Source organism: Pinus tabuliformis, chromosome J (genome assembly GCF_031772625.1).
Source record: "Pinus tabuliformis cultivar Carrire ecotype Pingquan chromosome J, CPIR1, whole genome shotgun sequence".
NCBI lineage: Eukaryota > Viridiplantae > Streptophyta > Pinopsida > Pinales > Pinaceae > Pinus > Pinus tabuliformis.
In genome coordinates this window covers 208645642-208663813 of record NC_142295.1, presented here as the reverse complement: position 1 = coordinate 208663813, position 18172 = coordinate 208645642, and the positions used below count along the sequence as shown (strand labels likewise).

Below are 18172 nucleotides of genomic sequence, written 5' to 3'. Positions count from 1 at the left end.
TCTTCAAATCCCTATACAAATGAGGGAACACGAATATTGACTAAACATATGAGCAACAGTTCATACTATAAATATTGAACACCACTTGAAATGCAATTTTTTGTAGTGTGTACAATTTACACTCAAGACCCCACCAGATATAAACACATTTAGAGCATAATTCCCTATCTCCCCTTCAATATTTCCTACCCATGCACAAAACAGTATTATAGACTTTCAAATGCTTCATCTTGGTATAATCAATACATTGCTGAAAGAAACATAATAACATGCAAAATCTGTTGCAAAGAAAAAACTGTTATACAACTTTAATCAGTTTGTTCCACTTTGTTATGCTCAGATGAAGTCCAAAACAATTACATAACAAAGTGTCCATATGATATGCATGTTATTTTTTTAGAAGCTTATGATTGAATATCCTAGGGGAGATTACTCTTTAACTGGCATTGCATTCAAGGGTTGCATACAGGGGCTTAATACCAGAGGTATTGGACTTGCAACTAGTTTCAGATATCAATCCAACTTGACCAGGAGTTTCAACATGAGTTCCCTTCTTGTTAAACTCTAGTGCCTTGTTGTGGATAAAATCAAAAAGGGTTTATGGGTTTGATGCTATAACCGGCCCTAATAGGCTACAGGGACCTTTTCAGAGACAGTAACTCTTTCAATGGCATTCCATTCAAGGGCGGTGTTAGAGTCGGTCTAGTAGCCCTCCACCAGAGATCAAAGCTCTTTGCATTTCATGATTAGGTGTCCCATCAGTGTGATCATGTTGCATTCCGTTAGGCATGCCATAACTCTAGTGGAGGAGTTTGTGTCTTTTATTCCCCTCCTGTTTGGCACTGCTGGTTCAGGTTTGTTTAAGTAAATAAAATCTTCAAAGGGTCATTCATCTTGTTTTAAATTTCGAGGTCTTAGGTCTAGGGTTGAGTCAATTTTTGTCTTGAGAGGTCATAAGGGACCAGCAGGCCAGAGGGATGTCCTTCATAAAACATCATTTCAATAATTCTCATTATTGTACAGCTAAATTTTCACCTTGTTTTCAAAACTCTATTTTTGAAAAACAAAGGTCATTATCTCGTTTTTGTAAAAAATTGTCAAATTTTCAAATTCACCAAATGTTGAAGCGCAGCCTTGGTCTCCTTTGCCAAAGCATCTCAGAAGCCATCCCTGCAAAAATTTTCAAAAGAAATCATCATTTCAACCAATTTTTTTCAAAAAAAGGAAACCAGAAGTCAGAGCCAATTAATTCAAAAAGTGTCAACACTCAAACATTATAAAGTGGGTTTTGGGCAGATAAAAATAAAAAATGAGCCTATAAAAGCACATCACTCTTCATTAGCAACTCATTTGCCTCTCACAAGCCAAGTGAATCCTTGCAAAGGCGATTTCAAGAGTCATTGAGCAAATTGGGTAGTTTCAGGGGCACGCTACGAATCAGGGTATTTTCTAAGTTTTTCATCTTCAGCACAGGAAAACGCAGCTATTTGACCAGTTTTGACTTTTGATGGGATTTTTCACCCTCTTTGATGTAATTAATGTATTTTCATGTTGACATGACACTTATTTACCTATTATAGAAGATTCAATCATAAAATAGCAAAAAATTAATGAATGAATTGGTTTCCTAGCTTATAGAGGCAAGTTGTTTTGATTGCCTAGATTGTAGTGCTTTGTTTAGAATTGGTTGAAACAGCTCCTAGGATGATGAGCTCGACCCCTAAAGGCAAGGAAATGTGTTAGCTTGCCTATATTATGTATCTTCTTCGCCATTTTCATGGTTGGACTCTTGGGGGATAAGCTTAGACTGTATTACACATTGTATCTCAGCAATTTTCGCAAAGGAAAGACCAGGGTTTTGCAGCACTATTTGGGATTCCTGTGGTTATTTGTGTTGATGGTGTGTTTCTCTCATGTACTTGTAAGTTTGTTATGTGTATCATTTTCCTACTATTCTCTTATGCAAATTAAACAAATGAAGTGTTAAGGTAGAATTCATAATCTTGTATGCTCTGCCTTTAAGTTTGTTTAATATCTATGCTTTCATCTGTTTAAGGAGAACTCCTGAAATTTTCTCGCTCTCCTTAGCTCCTCACCAGTCATTTCTATCCATTCAATTCCTTTAAAGACATCAGGACGATTGCCTACCTTTCCCCAAAAAGACCTCTGCAAAAACTGTGTCACATCCCCGCACCCAAAATTGCCTTTCCCTGTTTTCCAACAAAATCCTAAAAATCTTAAATCAAACTATCTTATCAATTTACTAGCCTAAAATCAGTATTCATATCGGTCATCTCAGCCCCTTTGAAGACCTCTTGCCGAGATAGACCCGGAGAGAGTCCTCTCCTGTCCTCGTAGGGCTAGCTACGAGGCTGAGCTTGGTTTGATGTTGCCTTGAGTTTCGCCTTCCTCAGCCTGAGGCAAATTCGAGCGCTAACAGGCGGCATACCAGAGGTCTGAGACTTTTATCTAGTTTCTCACCTCGATCAAAGTTTACCATGAGTTTGAACTTAATATCCCTCCTGTTAAACTCTAGTACCTTCGTTGTGGATAAAAGAAAAAGGGTTTAGAGGTTTGATGTTGTGATTAGCCCTCATATATTATAGGTATTAGAAGATTGACTTAGTATTGCAGCAGAAATATTATTTACAGCTTATTATAAGCTCAAAGTGAAAAGTTTATCTTCTTCTTAATCTGCAGTGAAAATGCTAATTTATTTGAAGTTTGATACTGGCTTCCTTTTAAGGCAATTTTTAGCCTTTCCTAATCTGATTAGCAAAGCTGGTGCAAATGCTCTGTAGTTGGTTCTGTGAGTTCTAAAGGTGATAAAGGAAGGATGCTTATTGTCTAGCCTCTTACTAAATTGCAGTCTTAGCATGGTAATGATTTGACCTGTAGATATCTAATGGCATTTGCCCTCTAATGTTTATGTAACTTTTTGGTCATTTTTACTTCTTGGTGCCAAGTATTTTTCTGGCACTGGCCAGTTGTTTCAATTTGCCATCCATCTTTTGCAACAAGAAATTGAAGATCTTGTTGTGTAAAATTCTAAACTAGAGTTTTCCAAGCCTTAGAAAAACAAGTATATATGTTTTGTTTAATTGCATTGGATAATTGTTCTGGTTATTACTTGTACACTTTCTATCAGATAAGAAGTTGTATGTTGGGTCTATGTGATTACAAGCTATGGGAGATGCAGATACACTTCAGGGTCGAGGTATGTATTGGATAAACTTGAAAACCTGTTCACAACCCTTTATTTCTTCTTTTTCTTTTTCTCATGTATTGGGTTGCACAACCCTCAGTTTGAAGTATTGATGTTTACTGATACCTTGGGTGTGAGTGATTTGCAGCACTATCAGCACTCCTCCTCCTGCAACAATTATTATTGCGCCACCTCCTCCAGCCACAGTTGGTATTAGTGCTGCTCCACCTCCTCCAGCCACGATTGGTATTGGTGCTGCTCCACATACCCCAACTCTACTAGACAATGCTCTGACCTGGATTGGATTGGATTGGTTTGGGAGAGTAGAATAGTTGTTATTATTTTTATTTCAGGTAATTCTAGGGTTTTAACACACTATTGAAATTTCAATCAAGAAAAAGACCATTGGCATTTCAATCAAGAGAGAGAGACCATATGTTGAAGAAGAAAATGCGATGAGAAGATTATGTTCTTATGTTTTATTTCGGTGGGAAGTGTAAGTTTTCTTTTTCATATAATATTTTTTTCTTTGCCCATAATTTAATCTTTAGAAAGCATTTTCAACATTGATAGTTGGTTTCATTCAGGGCTACAGTTGCATTCCTCTGATTTTCGTTCTTTCTTGCTTTGCAAAATTAATCTAACATAACCCAACTCTGCGAATAGCCTCCTGGATTGGTTTGGGAGAGTATAACAGTTTTTATTGGTTTGGGAGCATATACCTATTAATCATTAATAGGTATGTGTTTGCTTTGTGCTTGCAGAATGCCCTGAATTTCCTGTACCTGGGTTTGGTGATCCTGTGTTCCTCATGGGCAGGTACAAAGTGCCCTATACCTCCGAGGTTTCTATTTCTTCAGTATAATCTCACAACATCTTAGGCCTTGTCGGTTGGAGAAACAGATCAGGACTTTCTGTTTTAAAATCACAAAAATATGTAGTTTATTTATCGCCCACTTAATCAACAATGATCCATTGGACTACATTACTAAACTTTTAACTAAGTTTCTCTCTGATATAAAATTCTGTTATTTGGTTACTTAATTCACTAAGGTTATCGTTGTGAATACCTACCAGTGTATAGTTGGTGTTTGACTATCTTCTATTTTATACTAGTAAAAGAGATGCAGGTTTTGAGTGATAGAAATAAGAGTTCGCTGAGAGACTAGAGACATTATCGAATATACGGAGTGTGTGAAGTTTTCTAGTGCCCATTTTCCATATTAAATAATATGAATCCTCTAGGCTTGGAGAGGGTTATTTGATTTCACCCTCCCCTACCTGTATTCAGAGTTGATAAACTCACTGATTTCGATTCAATCTACATGGAGGACATCCTACATGCTGGCATGAGGCAAACGAAACAGGTTCTTGTCCGAGTCAGAATCATGGTGATGCCTGGATTTTATGTTCACAACAATGTAATAAAGTGCAAGGTTTTATGCAGGTATATGAATTGACCTCAGAACTTTGTTATGTCTTGGAACCAAGACCTTTCTCTTTTCCTCAATTTCTTTGTAATTGGTTCTGTATTTTTTGAGTTTTGATCATAATGTAATCATCAGGGTTGATGGATTTATGAATTTCCCATGTCTCTAAATGTGAAAGAATATTTTACAAAGAAACTTGAAAATGTCGGGAATCATCCTTTGCATATGATTAATAGAATGAAGGATTTACAAAAGAAGCTTCCTCTGCATGGCAGTGGTTAAAGCTAGTATGCATGGCAGAGTTGTTTTCTTCAATACAAGTTAGATGCAAGTTGTATAATTCATTGTGCATGGCTTGATTCACAATAAAATCTTCAAGGATTAATTTGCGGTGGTCAGACAACTACATTTCATGAAATGCCTCTGATTGTTATTAACAGGCATTTTTAATAGCAGGGATTTTTAATTTACTAACAGGTATTTTTAATTTACCAGGAGCCCGGGATTCCCTGCGAGGGGGAAGCCACTGTGAGCGGTTGCAGAGGCCGTGTTTCGTCCAAACGGGTTGCAGAGGCAGAGCAGGTTCGAACGGGAGCGGTTGCAGAGGCTGTGTTTCGTCCAGATGGGTTGCAGAGGTAGAGCAGGTTCGAACGGGAGCGCGAATAGCGAAAATGGTCTTTTGGCGCGAGGGGAGGTTTGAAAATGGGTCCCGATGCACGCTGGAGGCTGGTGGGTCCTGCGTTCCCAGAAACAGAAAACTGGCTGCCGGATTAACGATGCATGGAAGATGGATGCGCCCATGACCCCCTCGACATCCATGGTAGAGCCGGCCTCCATACGAGCATTTAATAGTTAATAAACCTATTATTTTCTTTTTATAAACATTTTTCAAAATAAGTAACAAATAGACAAGTCCAAACTATAAAGAATAATAAATACAAGTTGCAAGTACATGGCGCACAATTCAATGTACATATTTTGAGGCCATATTTTAATTTCAACGGTCACATTGGTTTCTGTGCGGATGTGAAAGAGAGAAAAAATGCAGATCATATTTTAAATACACATTTTAATGTCAAAGGCCGCATTGGGCTCTGTGCGCATGCTAGCGGCGGATTGGAGAGTATCTGATAGATGGTAGATGGTAGGCATTTGCTCAGCTGGCCGGCAGGAGCCAGAGTGGAGAATTCTGGCCTTTCATTTGCTACCTTGGCCGACAGAGCAAGAGTGGAGAGCAGAAGATCGGAGAGATGGTGGGGTTCTCTGTCCACGATCTTGTGGGCGTGGAGATACTTGAGGCCGTGGAGAACCTATCTCGCGACGGCGGCAAGAAAGGGCTCGGGCATCCGGCCGCATTTTTCGAGCGAGCCCCCGTCCATGTATTCCAGCACGAACTGGATCTCACCGCCCCTGTCATAGACGCCGTGGCACTTGACCACGTACGGGGAATCGGTTTTCCGCAGGATGTCCATCTCGCGAACGATCTGGCGACGGGTGGAAAGATCGTGGTTGCCATGGACGACCTTGAGGGCGTACAGCGTCTCGGTTGCCCTGTGCCGAACCTTGTACACCTTGCCCTGACTGCCGTAGCCCAGAATTCCCAGTTTCTCCAGCTCCGACGGATTCAGCTCCGCTGCCACCGCCGGTCTCGGAGGCGGTGGTGGCAACGGCAATGGCAAGGGCACCGGGACGGCATTGTAGGCGAACGGCTCTTCGCGCGGGGGAATGGGGAGCGTCAGCCTCGGCGGCCTGTGGCTGCTCCGTCTCGATCCTCCACTCGCCGGGATTCGATCCTCTGACATGCTATTGCTTCCTTCTTATTTTTATCTGGAGCTTGGCGGAGAAGGAGAGAACAAAAGATTGGAGAAATGGTGGGCTTATCTTTTTGTGGAGCTTGGCGGAGAAGGAGATTGATAGAACAAATTAGATAATAGAGCCTGACAGATTTTGGAATTTGATGGGTTTAGACCGAAGGGCCGGACAGATTTTGCTATTTGTTGCATTTTGATACTTTGTGTTTTCTTTTCTTTCTGGAGCATGGCCATGCTTAATTTCTGTCTGCATTTTTTTTTTAAATCTATTTTGTTTCTGTTTATTTTATTTTCCTTCTTTTCCTGGTTGGTTTAGATTTGGGTTTGTTTGCTGTTCTTTTGGTTCTGGTTTGAGAGGTTGGTACTTGTTTGTTTGGTTAAGAGGGAGGGCGATGTTGCAATGAGCATAAGACGGGATGATTGATTTAATTCTGAAGACTGAGAAAGTAGGTACTGTTTTATTTATTTGTTATTTAAATTTTTGATAGTAATATTATGTTATTTGAATTATTTGTTATTTAAATTTTTGATAGTAATATTATATTATTTGAATTTTAGGATGACATAATTGTATTTCAATATATAGATTAATGCTTTTTACGGAAAGTTTTATCATATTTTTTTCTTTTAGATTAACTTGTGCTGTTTTCTCTTGAGGTGCAGGTGAAGAACTAGATGACCAATAAATAGTCGTGGGAAAACACGGCTGAGGTGTATTTTTGAGATTACAGGTGAGATTAACGTTAACTTTTTGGTTTCTCTCCTATCTCATAAGATTAGGGATTAGATACATGTGCACTATGGTTTATATGGTTTTAGTTAAAAGCTTCTTATTCCCAATTTCATTTGCATGTAAGGGTTGGGAAAGATTTTATAATTTTTTATGAGTTTGGTTCTTCTATGTCTCTGGTTTTTGGTTGGGAAAGACTCTATAATCTTTGATGGGTTTAGTTTTTCTGTCTTTAGTTTTTTTGGTACTGTTTATGTCTTAATAGGTTTTAATTTTTGAGTATTGTTATCAAAGTTCAATAAATTGAGACTGATTTAGTGTTAGGGTGTTCAAATCTAAATAAGGTTTCAGGTTTCCAGAAATTTCTTCTTAGAAATTGTTTCTAGAAGATCATAATCTGTGATGTGTTTGGTTCTTCAATTTCTTTGGGTTTTATTTTTTTGGTACTATTTATTGGGTTTTATTTTTTGAATATTTGTTTATGAAATTTCAACATATTTGTGCTGATTTAACATGTTCATAATCTGTGATGTGTTTGGTTCTTCAATTTTTTGGGGTTTTATTTTTTTGATACTTGTTTATTATTTTTGAATATTTATTTATGAAATTTCAACATATTTGTGCTGATTTAGCATCAGCATAAAACCCTCTGATGACCAAGTCTAAAAAAGATTTTGGGGTTTCCAGAGTCTTCTTCTTAGAAACTTTTTGTAGAAGTTCAACCTGTAGAGGCGAGTAGTACAAATAATTCTTGGATTAACTAGACATATAACTAAGGGTATGTTAAGAGTTGAATTACGCTGCTATCATGTACACTTAAGAAAATTAAGCTACCAGCATATTACTCGTAAATGCGTCATTATTACCCTGTATGAGTCCATCATTATATAGATAAATAAGCAACTTGTAAACTAGCAAATATTCTTCTAGATAATGCTACATGAGATAATAGAACTACTACGTGGTGAGTGATCAGAGTGTAATACCGGTTTTCATGGATATAAGTGAGTTCTTAGCCCTATATGCAGCTTGTTCTTAGTATGCTTAAGCTGTTTTGTGACGTATAACACTTGCTACTATGTTAATTGAGCTCTAGTGTTCACACTATTATATGGTTTAGTAATTGAGATTAGCCTGGAATTACACCTTACCCTGATACCAATCTCTAGAATGAATAGAATGACCTGCACTCGGATTAAAGAGTTAGTCGTGATTCAGGTCAACAAGACTGAATAAAATGACCTGTAAATAACCCCAGTAATCAATAGTACTATGTATAATAGCTCACATGCAAACTATGCTTTAATTACATGCATATCATAGCCAATTAATACAATACCAAGGGCATAGACTAGATTACAATATATTAGTATCGACTGAGTACAATATAAACCATGGGGCTAGTGGCAGGGTAATATGGAGTACAGTCAATTGCTCCAGTCACTCAAGCTAAAACCTTTACAACACTAACGCAATCTAATTAAGGGTACCTGTAAGGCTCGGAATAGTGATGCTTTATATAGCACATAACTCTTGTATTTCTACTGTTTATGTCATAGCGTTATTGTACTGGTTAAGATTCAAATTTGCCCATTAGTTACCTTAACTATATACTATGGACATACGAGGAAATCAAGAATAATGACTTTAGAGCGTACTCATTGATAAAGAGCGAGTATAATTGGTGTTATGGTTGAACTTCTCCACTTGAATACTGTAATTTCACCTTAATGGTAGTATAAACTTAGTAAGATTAATAATGTAAGTGCTAACCTTACTGAATTAAGTAGTATAATGCTTAGTGGCATTAATATTCAGTCTGACTACCATATCCAAGTGGGGCTCGTGCATGGTGCTGATTTAGCATCAGCATAAAACCCTCTAATGCTCCAGTCTAAAGAAAATTTTGGGATTTCCAGAATATTCTTAGATTTTTTTCAATGTTGTTTGTTTGTTTTTGGCGTGTTTTTGTTTTATTTTTAGTTTATTATTATTTTGTAGAAGTTCAATATGCAAGTAGAATTTTATTGCAATTTTATTAGAGTTTTTTTTTTCTTTTTTCTTTTTTCTTTTTCCTCTGTGCATTTTGCAAATAGATTTTGGTTATTGGACATTTAAAATGTAAAGACTGACCAGAAGTCCAAGCCATGTTGAGTTTATAAACTAATAGGTTGAGCTTATTTGGAGAGAGATTATTAACCATTCAGTGACTTGCAACAATTAATTGGTGTTGTTAGCATAAAACCTTCTAATGTTTAAACTTGTAGAAAAATTTTGGGTTCCAGAATTTTCTTTTTAGACATTGTTTGTAGAAGTTCAATAAGTGAGTTAAATTTATTACAATTCTTTTAGTCGCTTCACTTTTGTAAACAGAGAATTTGGTTATTGGATGTTTCTTGTTTAGTTGAGTGACAGACAATCCATGCCATGTTGAGCTTACACGAGTCAGATTATTAACCATTTTATTACCTATAACAGTGAACTGGCACAAAGTGTGCTTGGGGCCTACCTAGGATAGCTAAGGAAAGAAGGTTCAAATACTTGACAAGGGTTTGCACCTTTGTTTACTCTAAGGTGGGACAAATCCTAGGTATGTGATTTGTTCTAATAAGTAGTTCACCCTAAGCTCTTTCTTTTCATTCTACACAATATTAAACTGAAGCAAATTAGTATACTTTTGTCCAAAATCAATCCCTACATAAATGGTTTGGAAAAGGTTGAAAAGAAATGTACTTCCTACATTTTCCTTCCTATTCAGTCTACTACTACTGCAAACATTTCTGTAACCCAGGCCCATAAAAATGCCATTTAGGTTTTTTCAATTTAAGAGAGTAATACACTAGCATTTATGCTTTGCATTCCCTTGCATATTGATCTTAGATGGACAGAAACCCAGCTCATTCCTTATGTTTCTATTGTGTTTATTTATGCCAATAACAACTAGTCTTAGAGAGTAAGACTGGTAACACTGGAGTATCCTGTGTTTGTTGATAATCTCCCTTTAGGGGTAGAAGTAGTCAAAGCCAGAGCAATTAACCTATCTCCAAACCAAAGAAAATATTCTCTTACATCAAACAACTCCCAAACAACAATCCATTTTTCTCTGTTCAACAACATTATAAGAATTACAAGTACATTTTTATCTATCTAATTCCATCCATATATGTTATGCCTTTAACAAGTTCCATTTATTAATTTTTCCCCAAAGCAATGTGGTGCCCGTTCCCTCATAACTTACAAGGAAGTGCCCGGTTATCCATTGATGAGTTTGTTGAGGAAAGGATTTAACCCTCCTAAAAGGTACAAAGTTAGTGCAGAAAAACTTCACCAAAAGGAAACCACCCAAATATTCTTTTCCCCATCCTATAACAACCAACCATGGTGGATAACTCTTATCCCAACTCATAGTCCATCTCCTGCTAAAGTGGACAAAGAAAATGTAAAAATGTTCGCACTTTCTGAATATTTATAATGCCACTATATAGTGTCTATATACCGTCATAACTTAGGAGCATTTAAACAGGGTCCCTTCACTGTGTTTAGTGTCTGTACAATTATAACATAGGAGCGTAATGTAGGTAGGCCCTAGGGTACATTCACTAGTTAGATTCTTTTAGTCTTTTGACTTTATTATAATTGATTTAAAGTGCATTCTTAAAACTGCTTTAGGAATGAGTCAGATTCCTTTAGTCTTTTGACTTTATTATAATTGATTTAAAATGTATCCTTAAAACTGCTTTAGGAATGAGCCAGTAAGGGACTTTAAAGGTGTCAGAAATCAAATCAGTAAGATAGAAATTCAATTAATTTAAAATTTATCCTTAAATCTACTTTAGGAATGAGCCTGTAAGGGATTTTAAAGGTGTCAGAAATCCACCAGTGAGGTAGATAAAATATGGAGCCAGAAATGAGCATGGATGTAAGAGGATAACGTTACCAGTAATGTGCTGTAACACACCTATTTAAACTTTTTTTTCTTAACCTATCTTATGAGGTATCCTGAGCCAGTATTATGAGCAGTCAAACCGAACTGTTGGTGTTGGTTATCTACTTTCTATCCCTTCTTCTGGGGTTTCCCCTTCAACTAAGAGAAATAAATGCAGAAAGTGGATGTCAAATAAAAAGATCTGCCCATGAAGCTATGAGCAAGAGGGGTATTCTGGATGGGGAGGAAAAGGGTGCAAGAGCATCTGGCCAGTAAACATTCAGATGAACCTGGTCATTCTGGTTCGTTGGATGCCAATGGTGAGAAGATTTTTATTGACACGATCACCTATTTTGCACCCAATAATTAGGAATGGAGGGGTGACACATTGCTATTAACCAGAACAGACCCAATTCAGCATGTCTTGCAGCGTAGAATACACGGTTTATTGATGCGTGTGTCTATAATTTTCCCAATAATTAGGAATGGAGGGGTGACACATTGCTATTAACCAGAACAGACCCAATTCAGCATGTCTTGCAGCGTAGAATACACGGTTTATTGATGCGTGTGTCTATAATTTTCTGGAAGAAAGGCTTGATGACTTTATTAGCAGGCTTTTTATTTGATGACTCACACGATTAATCATGATCAAGTGTCTAGACTTTTTGGGCTGCTCTATGGCACACAATTCTCGTGAAATGTCTAGATTTTTCACAAAGAAAGGGTGTCAGGATTTGCTGTGGGGACGAACAGTAAACTTTATCTATAACTTATATCTGGGGTACTTGGGGTTTCTATGTATACGTATATGGTATTGTTTGTTTTCTTAATCAGTGTAATCGGTTGTGTATCTTCCCTCTGATTTAAAATTGGTCACTTAGTGATCAGTCTGCGCTACTCAATGTTTTGATTTGATAAATGGTTGGTCACTTTGTTATCAGTCTCTAGCACTCAGTATTTTGATTTGATAATTGGTCATTTGCATAGTTTGTAACTTTGTTACAATGTCCAAACAAGGTGTCTGTGCCGCGGTAGATATACCAATGCGTAGTTCTGATTCACAGTCTATCTCCCATGAACAATCATTTGGATCCACTCGAGTTTAATTAGGGTAAATTTTTTTCCCATTCGAAAACCATTGCAATTTACGGAGACTGAATTGTCATCTTCTTTCCAATCGAGAAGTCTTTCAAGTTTAGGGCAAGGTTTAAGATGGTCAATCTTTGCTGGTGGATCAAGAGGTTGCTACTTATTCAATGCCTAAATACCCTCATTTATCAGGACTTTGATTGAATAGCTTGCATGAGAAGTTCCAGATCCTTGGAATGTCCTTGTACCACTGGAATGTCAACTTTTGACCAACAGTAGTTGAGGATTGGCATTCTTCTATCTCTGCCTTGTGAAAATATAGATTTCGGTACTAGATATGTGCAATTCTTATTAAAAAAAACAGATTGCCTAAAAATGCATATCCATTGCCCTCCTAGGTTTTTTTTTGGAGTTTTGTAGCCTATCAGCTGCCCTCTCATCTTTTGCACATACAGCTAATAATTCTTTTTTCCATCCCAGTTCTGTGATAGATAGCATAGATAAAAAATCGGCTGAAGCATTATTTATGCCCTTCTTGTATTGAATCTCAAAGAAAAAGCCTTGTAGTTTACTTTCCTGCTTGTTCACTAAAACTTCATTGGGATAATGAATACTTCAAAGTTTCATGCTCTCTTCCAATTTTGAGGTGTTGTCCGGATAAATATGGTTTGAATTTTTCGACAACATGCATAAGGGTCAATATTTCCTTCTCATAGATGCATAAAAGCTTCTCTTTGTGAATCAATTTCTACTTTGAAAAGCAATAGGCTACTGGTTTTGCCTGACCACAGTGTTCATGTCAGTGCTCAAGGCATCATATTTCACTTCAAAAGTCTGTGAGAGCCAGTCTTCTGTTACAAGATTTGACAGATGCCTGCTTGAGTTGGTACAGTTTGACATGTACAGTGAACTTTTTTTTTTTTTTTTTTGTCGCAGGAATTCTTTGGATTTGCTTCATTTATTTATTTATTTCAACAAACCTTTTGAAGAATGAGTTACAAAAAATGCAATGTGGTGAGTGTGGACCTTAAGATCTTCAGTCTGACTCTCTCTAAACCTAGCTGTTACACTACTGGATAGACAAACTTAAGTTTCTAATGAAGTCATTTACTTTCACCTTCTGTAACAAGTATTTGACAGATGCCTGCTTGAGTGTTACAGTTTGCCATGTAGAGTGAATTTTTCGTTTGTCATATTAATTCCTTGGATTGCCTTCATTTATCTATTTAGTTCAACAAACCTTTTGAAGAACGAATTACAGAAAATGCAATGTGGTGAGTGTGGACCGAACATGCAACCTTCAGTGTGATGCTCGTATTTGACAGATGCCTGCTTGAGTGTTACAGTTTGCCATGTAGAGTGAACTTTCGTTTGTCATAGTAATTCCTTGGATTGCCTTCATTTATCTATTTAGTTCAACAAACCTTTTGAAGAACGAATTACAGAAAATGCAATGTGGTGAGTGTGGACCGAACATGCAACCTTCAGTCTGATGCTCTCCAAGGCTAGGTGTCACACTACGGATAGACATACAAGTTCTTAATGAAGTCATTTAGTTTCACCTTCTGTTACAAGTACTAGTGTTACAGTTTGCCATGTAGAGTGAACTTTTCTTTTGTCATAGTAGTTCCTTGGACTGCCTTCATTTATCTAGTTAGTTCAACAAACCTTTTGAAGAATTGATTACAGAAAAATGCAATGTGGTGAGTGTGGACGGAACATGCAACCTTAGATCTTCAGTCTGATGCTCTCCAAATGTAGGCGTCACACTACTGGATAGACAAACTTAAGTTACTAATGAAGTCATTTAGTTTCACCTTCTGTTACAGTATTTGACAGATGCCTGCTTGAGTGTTACAGGAATGAACTTTTCTTTTGTCATAGTAATTCCCTGTATTGCCTTCATTTATCGCTTTAGTGTTCAACAAACCTTTTAAAGAATGAATTACAAAAATACAATGTGGCCAGTGTGGACCGAACATGCAACCTTCAGATCTTCAGTCTGATGCTCCCCAAACCGATCTGTCACACTACTGGATAGACAGCGGCTTTTACTAGACACTATCTGATACATGTCCAATAGTTCTTTTACTATTATTTCTCTCTCATCTTTAAGATACCTGCTGTATGGGGAATATTCTACTCTTCCAGGAACCTGAAATATATCTTCAGTCTGATGCTCTCCAAACTGATATATATCATAAGATACCTGTAGGGGGAATATTCTATTGTTCCAGGCAACCCAAAAATATATTTTTATTGTTCTTGAAGGTAAATTGCACATGTCCTCTGATGGAAATTCACTATATTCATCCTGTATAATCAACAATGAAATATCTTTATCTTTTTTGAATGTTGTGTAGCTTTTCAAAGTATCAAATTAATCATGCATAATAAGCTCCTCTGGACTTGATAGATAGTTTGATCAAATATGGTACAGGTCAATTGATGTACCATATGTAAAACATACTGAATTGTACAATGGGTTTGGTTCCCAACTGTACCGGTTCAGCGAATTTATAATGGGTGTACATCGCTATTAATGCAAAAAGACTCAATTGAGTAGCCTGACCTACGCTGTAGGGCAAAACAGACTCAATTCAGTGGTTTGTCTTGTTCTGTAGGGCCTTGATCGCTCTCCCATCAACTTACTGAGTTACTTCCCTCATGATTCAAAGAGGCCAGGCCAGGCAGCTGTAGTGACTTGTGTGAGCTCAATGACCTCCCCTCAGAGTGTGTGGCACATGAATGTAACACATGTTTTAAATATATTTTGATATTCTGTGAGGGCAATGGCCAATCAGATAGTCTGGCAAGAGTTTTTGGTCGTTGATGTTTTTCTATCACTAATTCGTTATCAATGGGTGGTAACATGTTTCTTTAACATAATTAATTTATTTTAATGTTTTTTTGTTATTTATTTATTTTTCATTTAACACAAATCCATATAGCTACAAAGTTGCTTACCTTGATTGACAGTCAATCTTGAGGTGCGTAAATGGCCATTCTATGGCTCCTAAAGTATCTTCCCGGCAGGAATTATAATAACTAATTTTATCTCTGTTTACTGGATATGCGATAACTGGTGAAATTTACAATGAAAGGATATATTTTTTTTTTTTTTTTATGATCTAATAGCATATTTGTAACTAAAAGTTTAATTTTCTTATTTTATCAAACGGGTATAAAACAAGTGGATGGAGAGAGGGCTTTTGACCAGAAGTTATAAATGAGGAGATGGAATTACTTTTACAGTTTCATGTGAAATGGTGAGTGAAATTTTTATTAGTTATAATTATTATTTTAAAAAGTATTTAATTAATTGTTTTTGTTATTTATTATTTTAAAATAAAATTATTATTAAAACAGTAAAGTTTCTTATCATATGAAACAGGTATAAAAAAATAGATGGAAAGCTTTAGGGTTTTTGACAAGAAGTTATAAATGAAGAGATGGAATTACTTTACAGTTTTGTGAACAAACTGTAAATTTTTTATTAGTTATAATCATTATTTTAAAAAGTATTTAATTAATTGTTTTTGTTATTTATTATTTTAAAATAAAATTATTATTAAAATAGTAAAGCTTCTTATCATATGAAACAGGTAGAAAAAAAATAGATGGAAAGCTTTAGAGCTTTTGACAAGAAGTTATAAATGAGGAGATGGAATTACTTTTACAGTTTCGTGAAATGTTTATTAGTTATAATCATTATTTTCTAAAGTATTTAATTAATTGTTTTTGTTATTTATTATTTTAAAATAAAATTATTATTAAAACATTAAAGCTTCTGATCATATGAAACAGGTAGAAAAAAAAAATAGATGGGAAGCTTTTTCACTCAAACCCCGATAGAGTGTTATAACAACAAAAATTATATATGAGAAGGTAAATGGAATTGTTTTGCAATTTCATACTGCATGTTTAATGGACTATAATTTTGATGGCCTCTTGAAAAAATATTTATTTTTTTGTTATTTATTATTTTAAAATAAATTTATTATCAAAATTATAATCTTTTTATTGTATGCAGGGATCAAGAAGGTCAGGATCAAAAAGGTAGATGGAAAGGTCAGGATCAAAAAGCTTTGGCAAAGGCTTTTGGGCACAAAATTATCATATATTAAGAAGAATATTTCTTAGTATATTTGTAATTGTAAATTGTATTATTAATTTTTATGTACTCACTCAAAAACTATATTTTAATACATAATCAGATTTTTTTTGGAGAGGGGGTTGACCCTTCTCACAACCTTCAAAGATAGCATGGCCAAAGCTATTTTGGAGGAGTCTCGTTGTCTTGGATAGCCTTAAATTCTTTTTTGCTTCAGTTTTTTTAGAGTATTTTACTTATAACATTTTATTTCAGATAGTTTTGCAAACAATAATTTTCTGATTTAATGATTTATAATTAATCTAATTAACTATGCTTTTATAAAAAAAATATTCAACTTTATATTCGCATTTACATTACTTGTATTACATTTAATTGCCTTTTTATACCAACCAAAATGACTGTGTAAAACCTAACTCATAAAATTAAGTTTTAAAATTATGTTGTTTAATAAAAATAAATATTTAAAATAATTGATGCTTTTGAGAAAAAGTCAGCTTCACATTACTCTCACATAATATTTTATATACCAAGCACTTTCACATTCACATTCACATTACTTTTACATGATACCTTATATACCAAGCACAAATGGTTGAAAAATGGTAAAATTACATTTTGTTATTTAATAAAATGTAATATTTAAAAATTATACAATTAAACCCTTAATTTTTACTTATTTATTATGTTTCTGTTGTGTTGTCTAGTGTTGTGATATGTGATGTTGTGTTGTGATGTGATATGTTGTATTATGTGTTGTTTGTGTGTATATATAATTATACACATTAACATTATATATTTTTAGTAATGTTTCAAAATATTTGTACAACAATGTTATGTTATTTTGTTACTAGTATCTGAATTTGTATTTTTATTACAAATAGATGTATATAGATTTTATTTTGACATTTTAGAACTAAGTTTATACATCTCTTTCACATGATATTATTTCCCTGGCAACAAGTGAGTATTAAAAATGAACTTGTAAACTTTCAAAGATAATAATAATTTTTATTTTAAAAATGGTTGTCTTCCTCACAATTTTCAAAGATAGCACCCCTAAAGAAGGAGTTGTATTGCCCACGGGGCTTTGGATTGACGGTGAATGGGTGCACTGTTAAGGCACTCCTTGCGATAGGTCACCGGTTCAATTCCCCGTGGGTACTTAGTTTAGTCTTAACATAGAAAAAAAAGGAGTTGTATTTTAATTTTTAGTAATTATTTTATGTAATTGTTTATTGTGGTTTTAAAATTTTATCTTTATTTATTTTAATTTTGCAGTTTCACAAACAATTGATATATTAATGATTTCTTATTTTGATTTCAAATCTTTTTCATCATTCATATGCTTTTCATATAATATCCTATATACCAAAGAGGATGTTTAAAATGTGATTTAACCAAAGATATTAATTGATGTAATAATGTGATGTATTGAAATGCTTTGTGTTGTGTATTTTGTTTGTACAGATATAATATTGTGTATAATTTGGTGTATTTTAAATTAAGTGAATTCTTTTATACCAACCACAAATCATTGTAAAAATCTAAATTTGTTTTATTTAACAAAACATATTCAAAATTAATTGATGTGTTTGAAAAAGAAATCCAACCTCACATTTTAAATTTGATTTGAGTATACTCATCTCTTTTCACATTCACAATACTTTTTACTTGCTATCTTATAAGCCAAGCACAAATGACCATGAAAATTAATGTTGTGTTGTGATAGTAATAATGATTATACACTAACTTAGTGTGTAATATGGTGTATTTTAAATTAAATTATTGTTATTGGTATATAATGTTTTAAAAATATTTGTAAAACAATGTAATGTTATATGGTTGTGAATATGTAAATTTGT

The 18172-nt window shown here is 35.0% G+C and overlaps 1 protein-coding gene across 6 annotated transcripts; it reads left to right on the top strand.

The window, feature by feature from the left end:
• The first annotated feature begins 5675 nt into the window (after nt 1-5675).
• LOC149226422 (uncharacterized) lies at nt 5676-16264 on the top strand. 6 transcript variants are annotated; one of them, XM_089377489.1, is made up of 3 exons: nt 5676-6506; nt 7110-7177; nt 16227-16264. In XM_089377489.1, exon 1 carries the CDS (start codon nt 5886-5888, stop codon nt 6432-6434), a length of 549 nt encoding a protein of 182 aa, XP_089233615.1. In that variant the 5' UTR covers nt 5676-5885; the 3' UTR covers nt 6435-6506; nt 7110-7177; nt 16227-16264. The 6 variants fall into 6 exon arrangements, with proteins under 6 accessions (XP_089233615.1, XP_089233616.1, XP_089233610.1 ...); XM_089377490.1 differs by lacking the exon at nt 16227-16264 and adding an exon at nt 13130-13691; XM_089377484.1 differs by having other exon boundaries at nt 5679-6892.
• The last annotated feature ends 1908 nt before the right edge of the window (nt 16265-18172 follow it).

Coding starts and splice junctions, on each gene's coding strand:
- LOC149226422 (XM_089377489.1), top strand. CDS start 5,886: ATGGTGGGGTTCTCTGTCCACGATCTTGTGGGCGTGGAGATACTTGAG.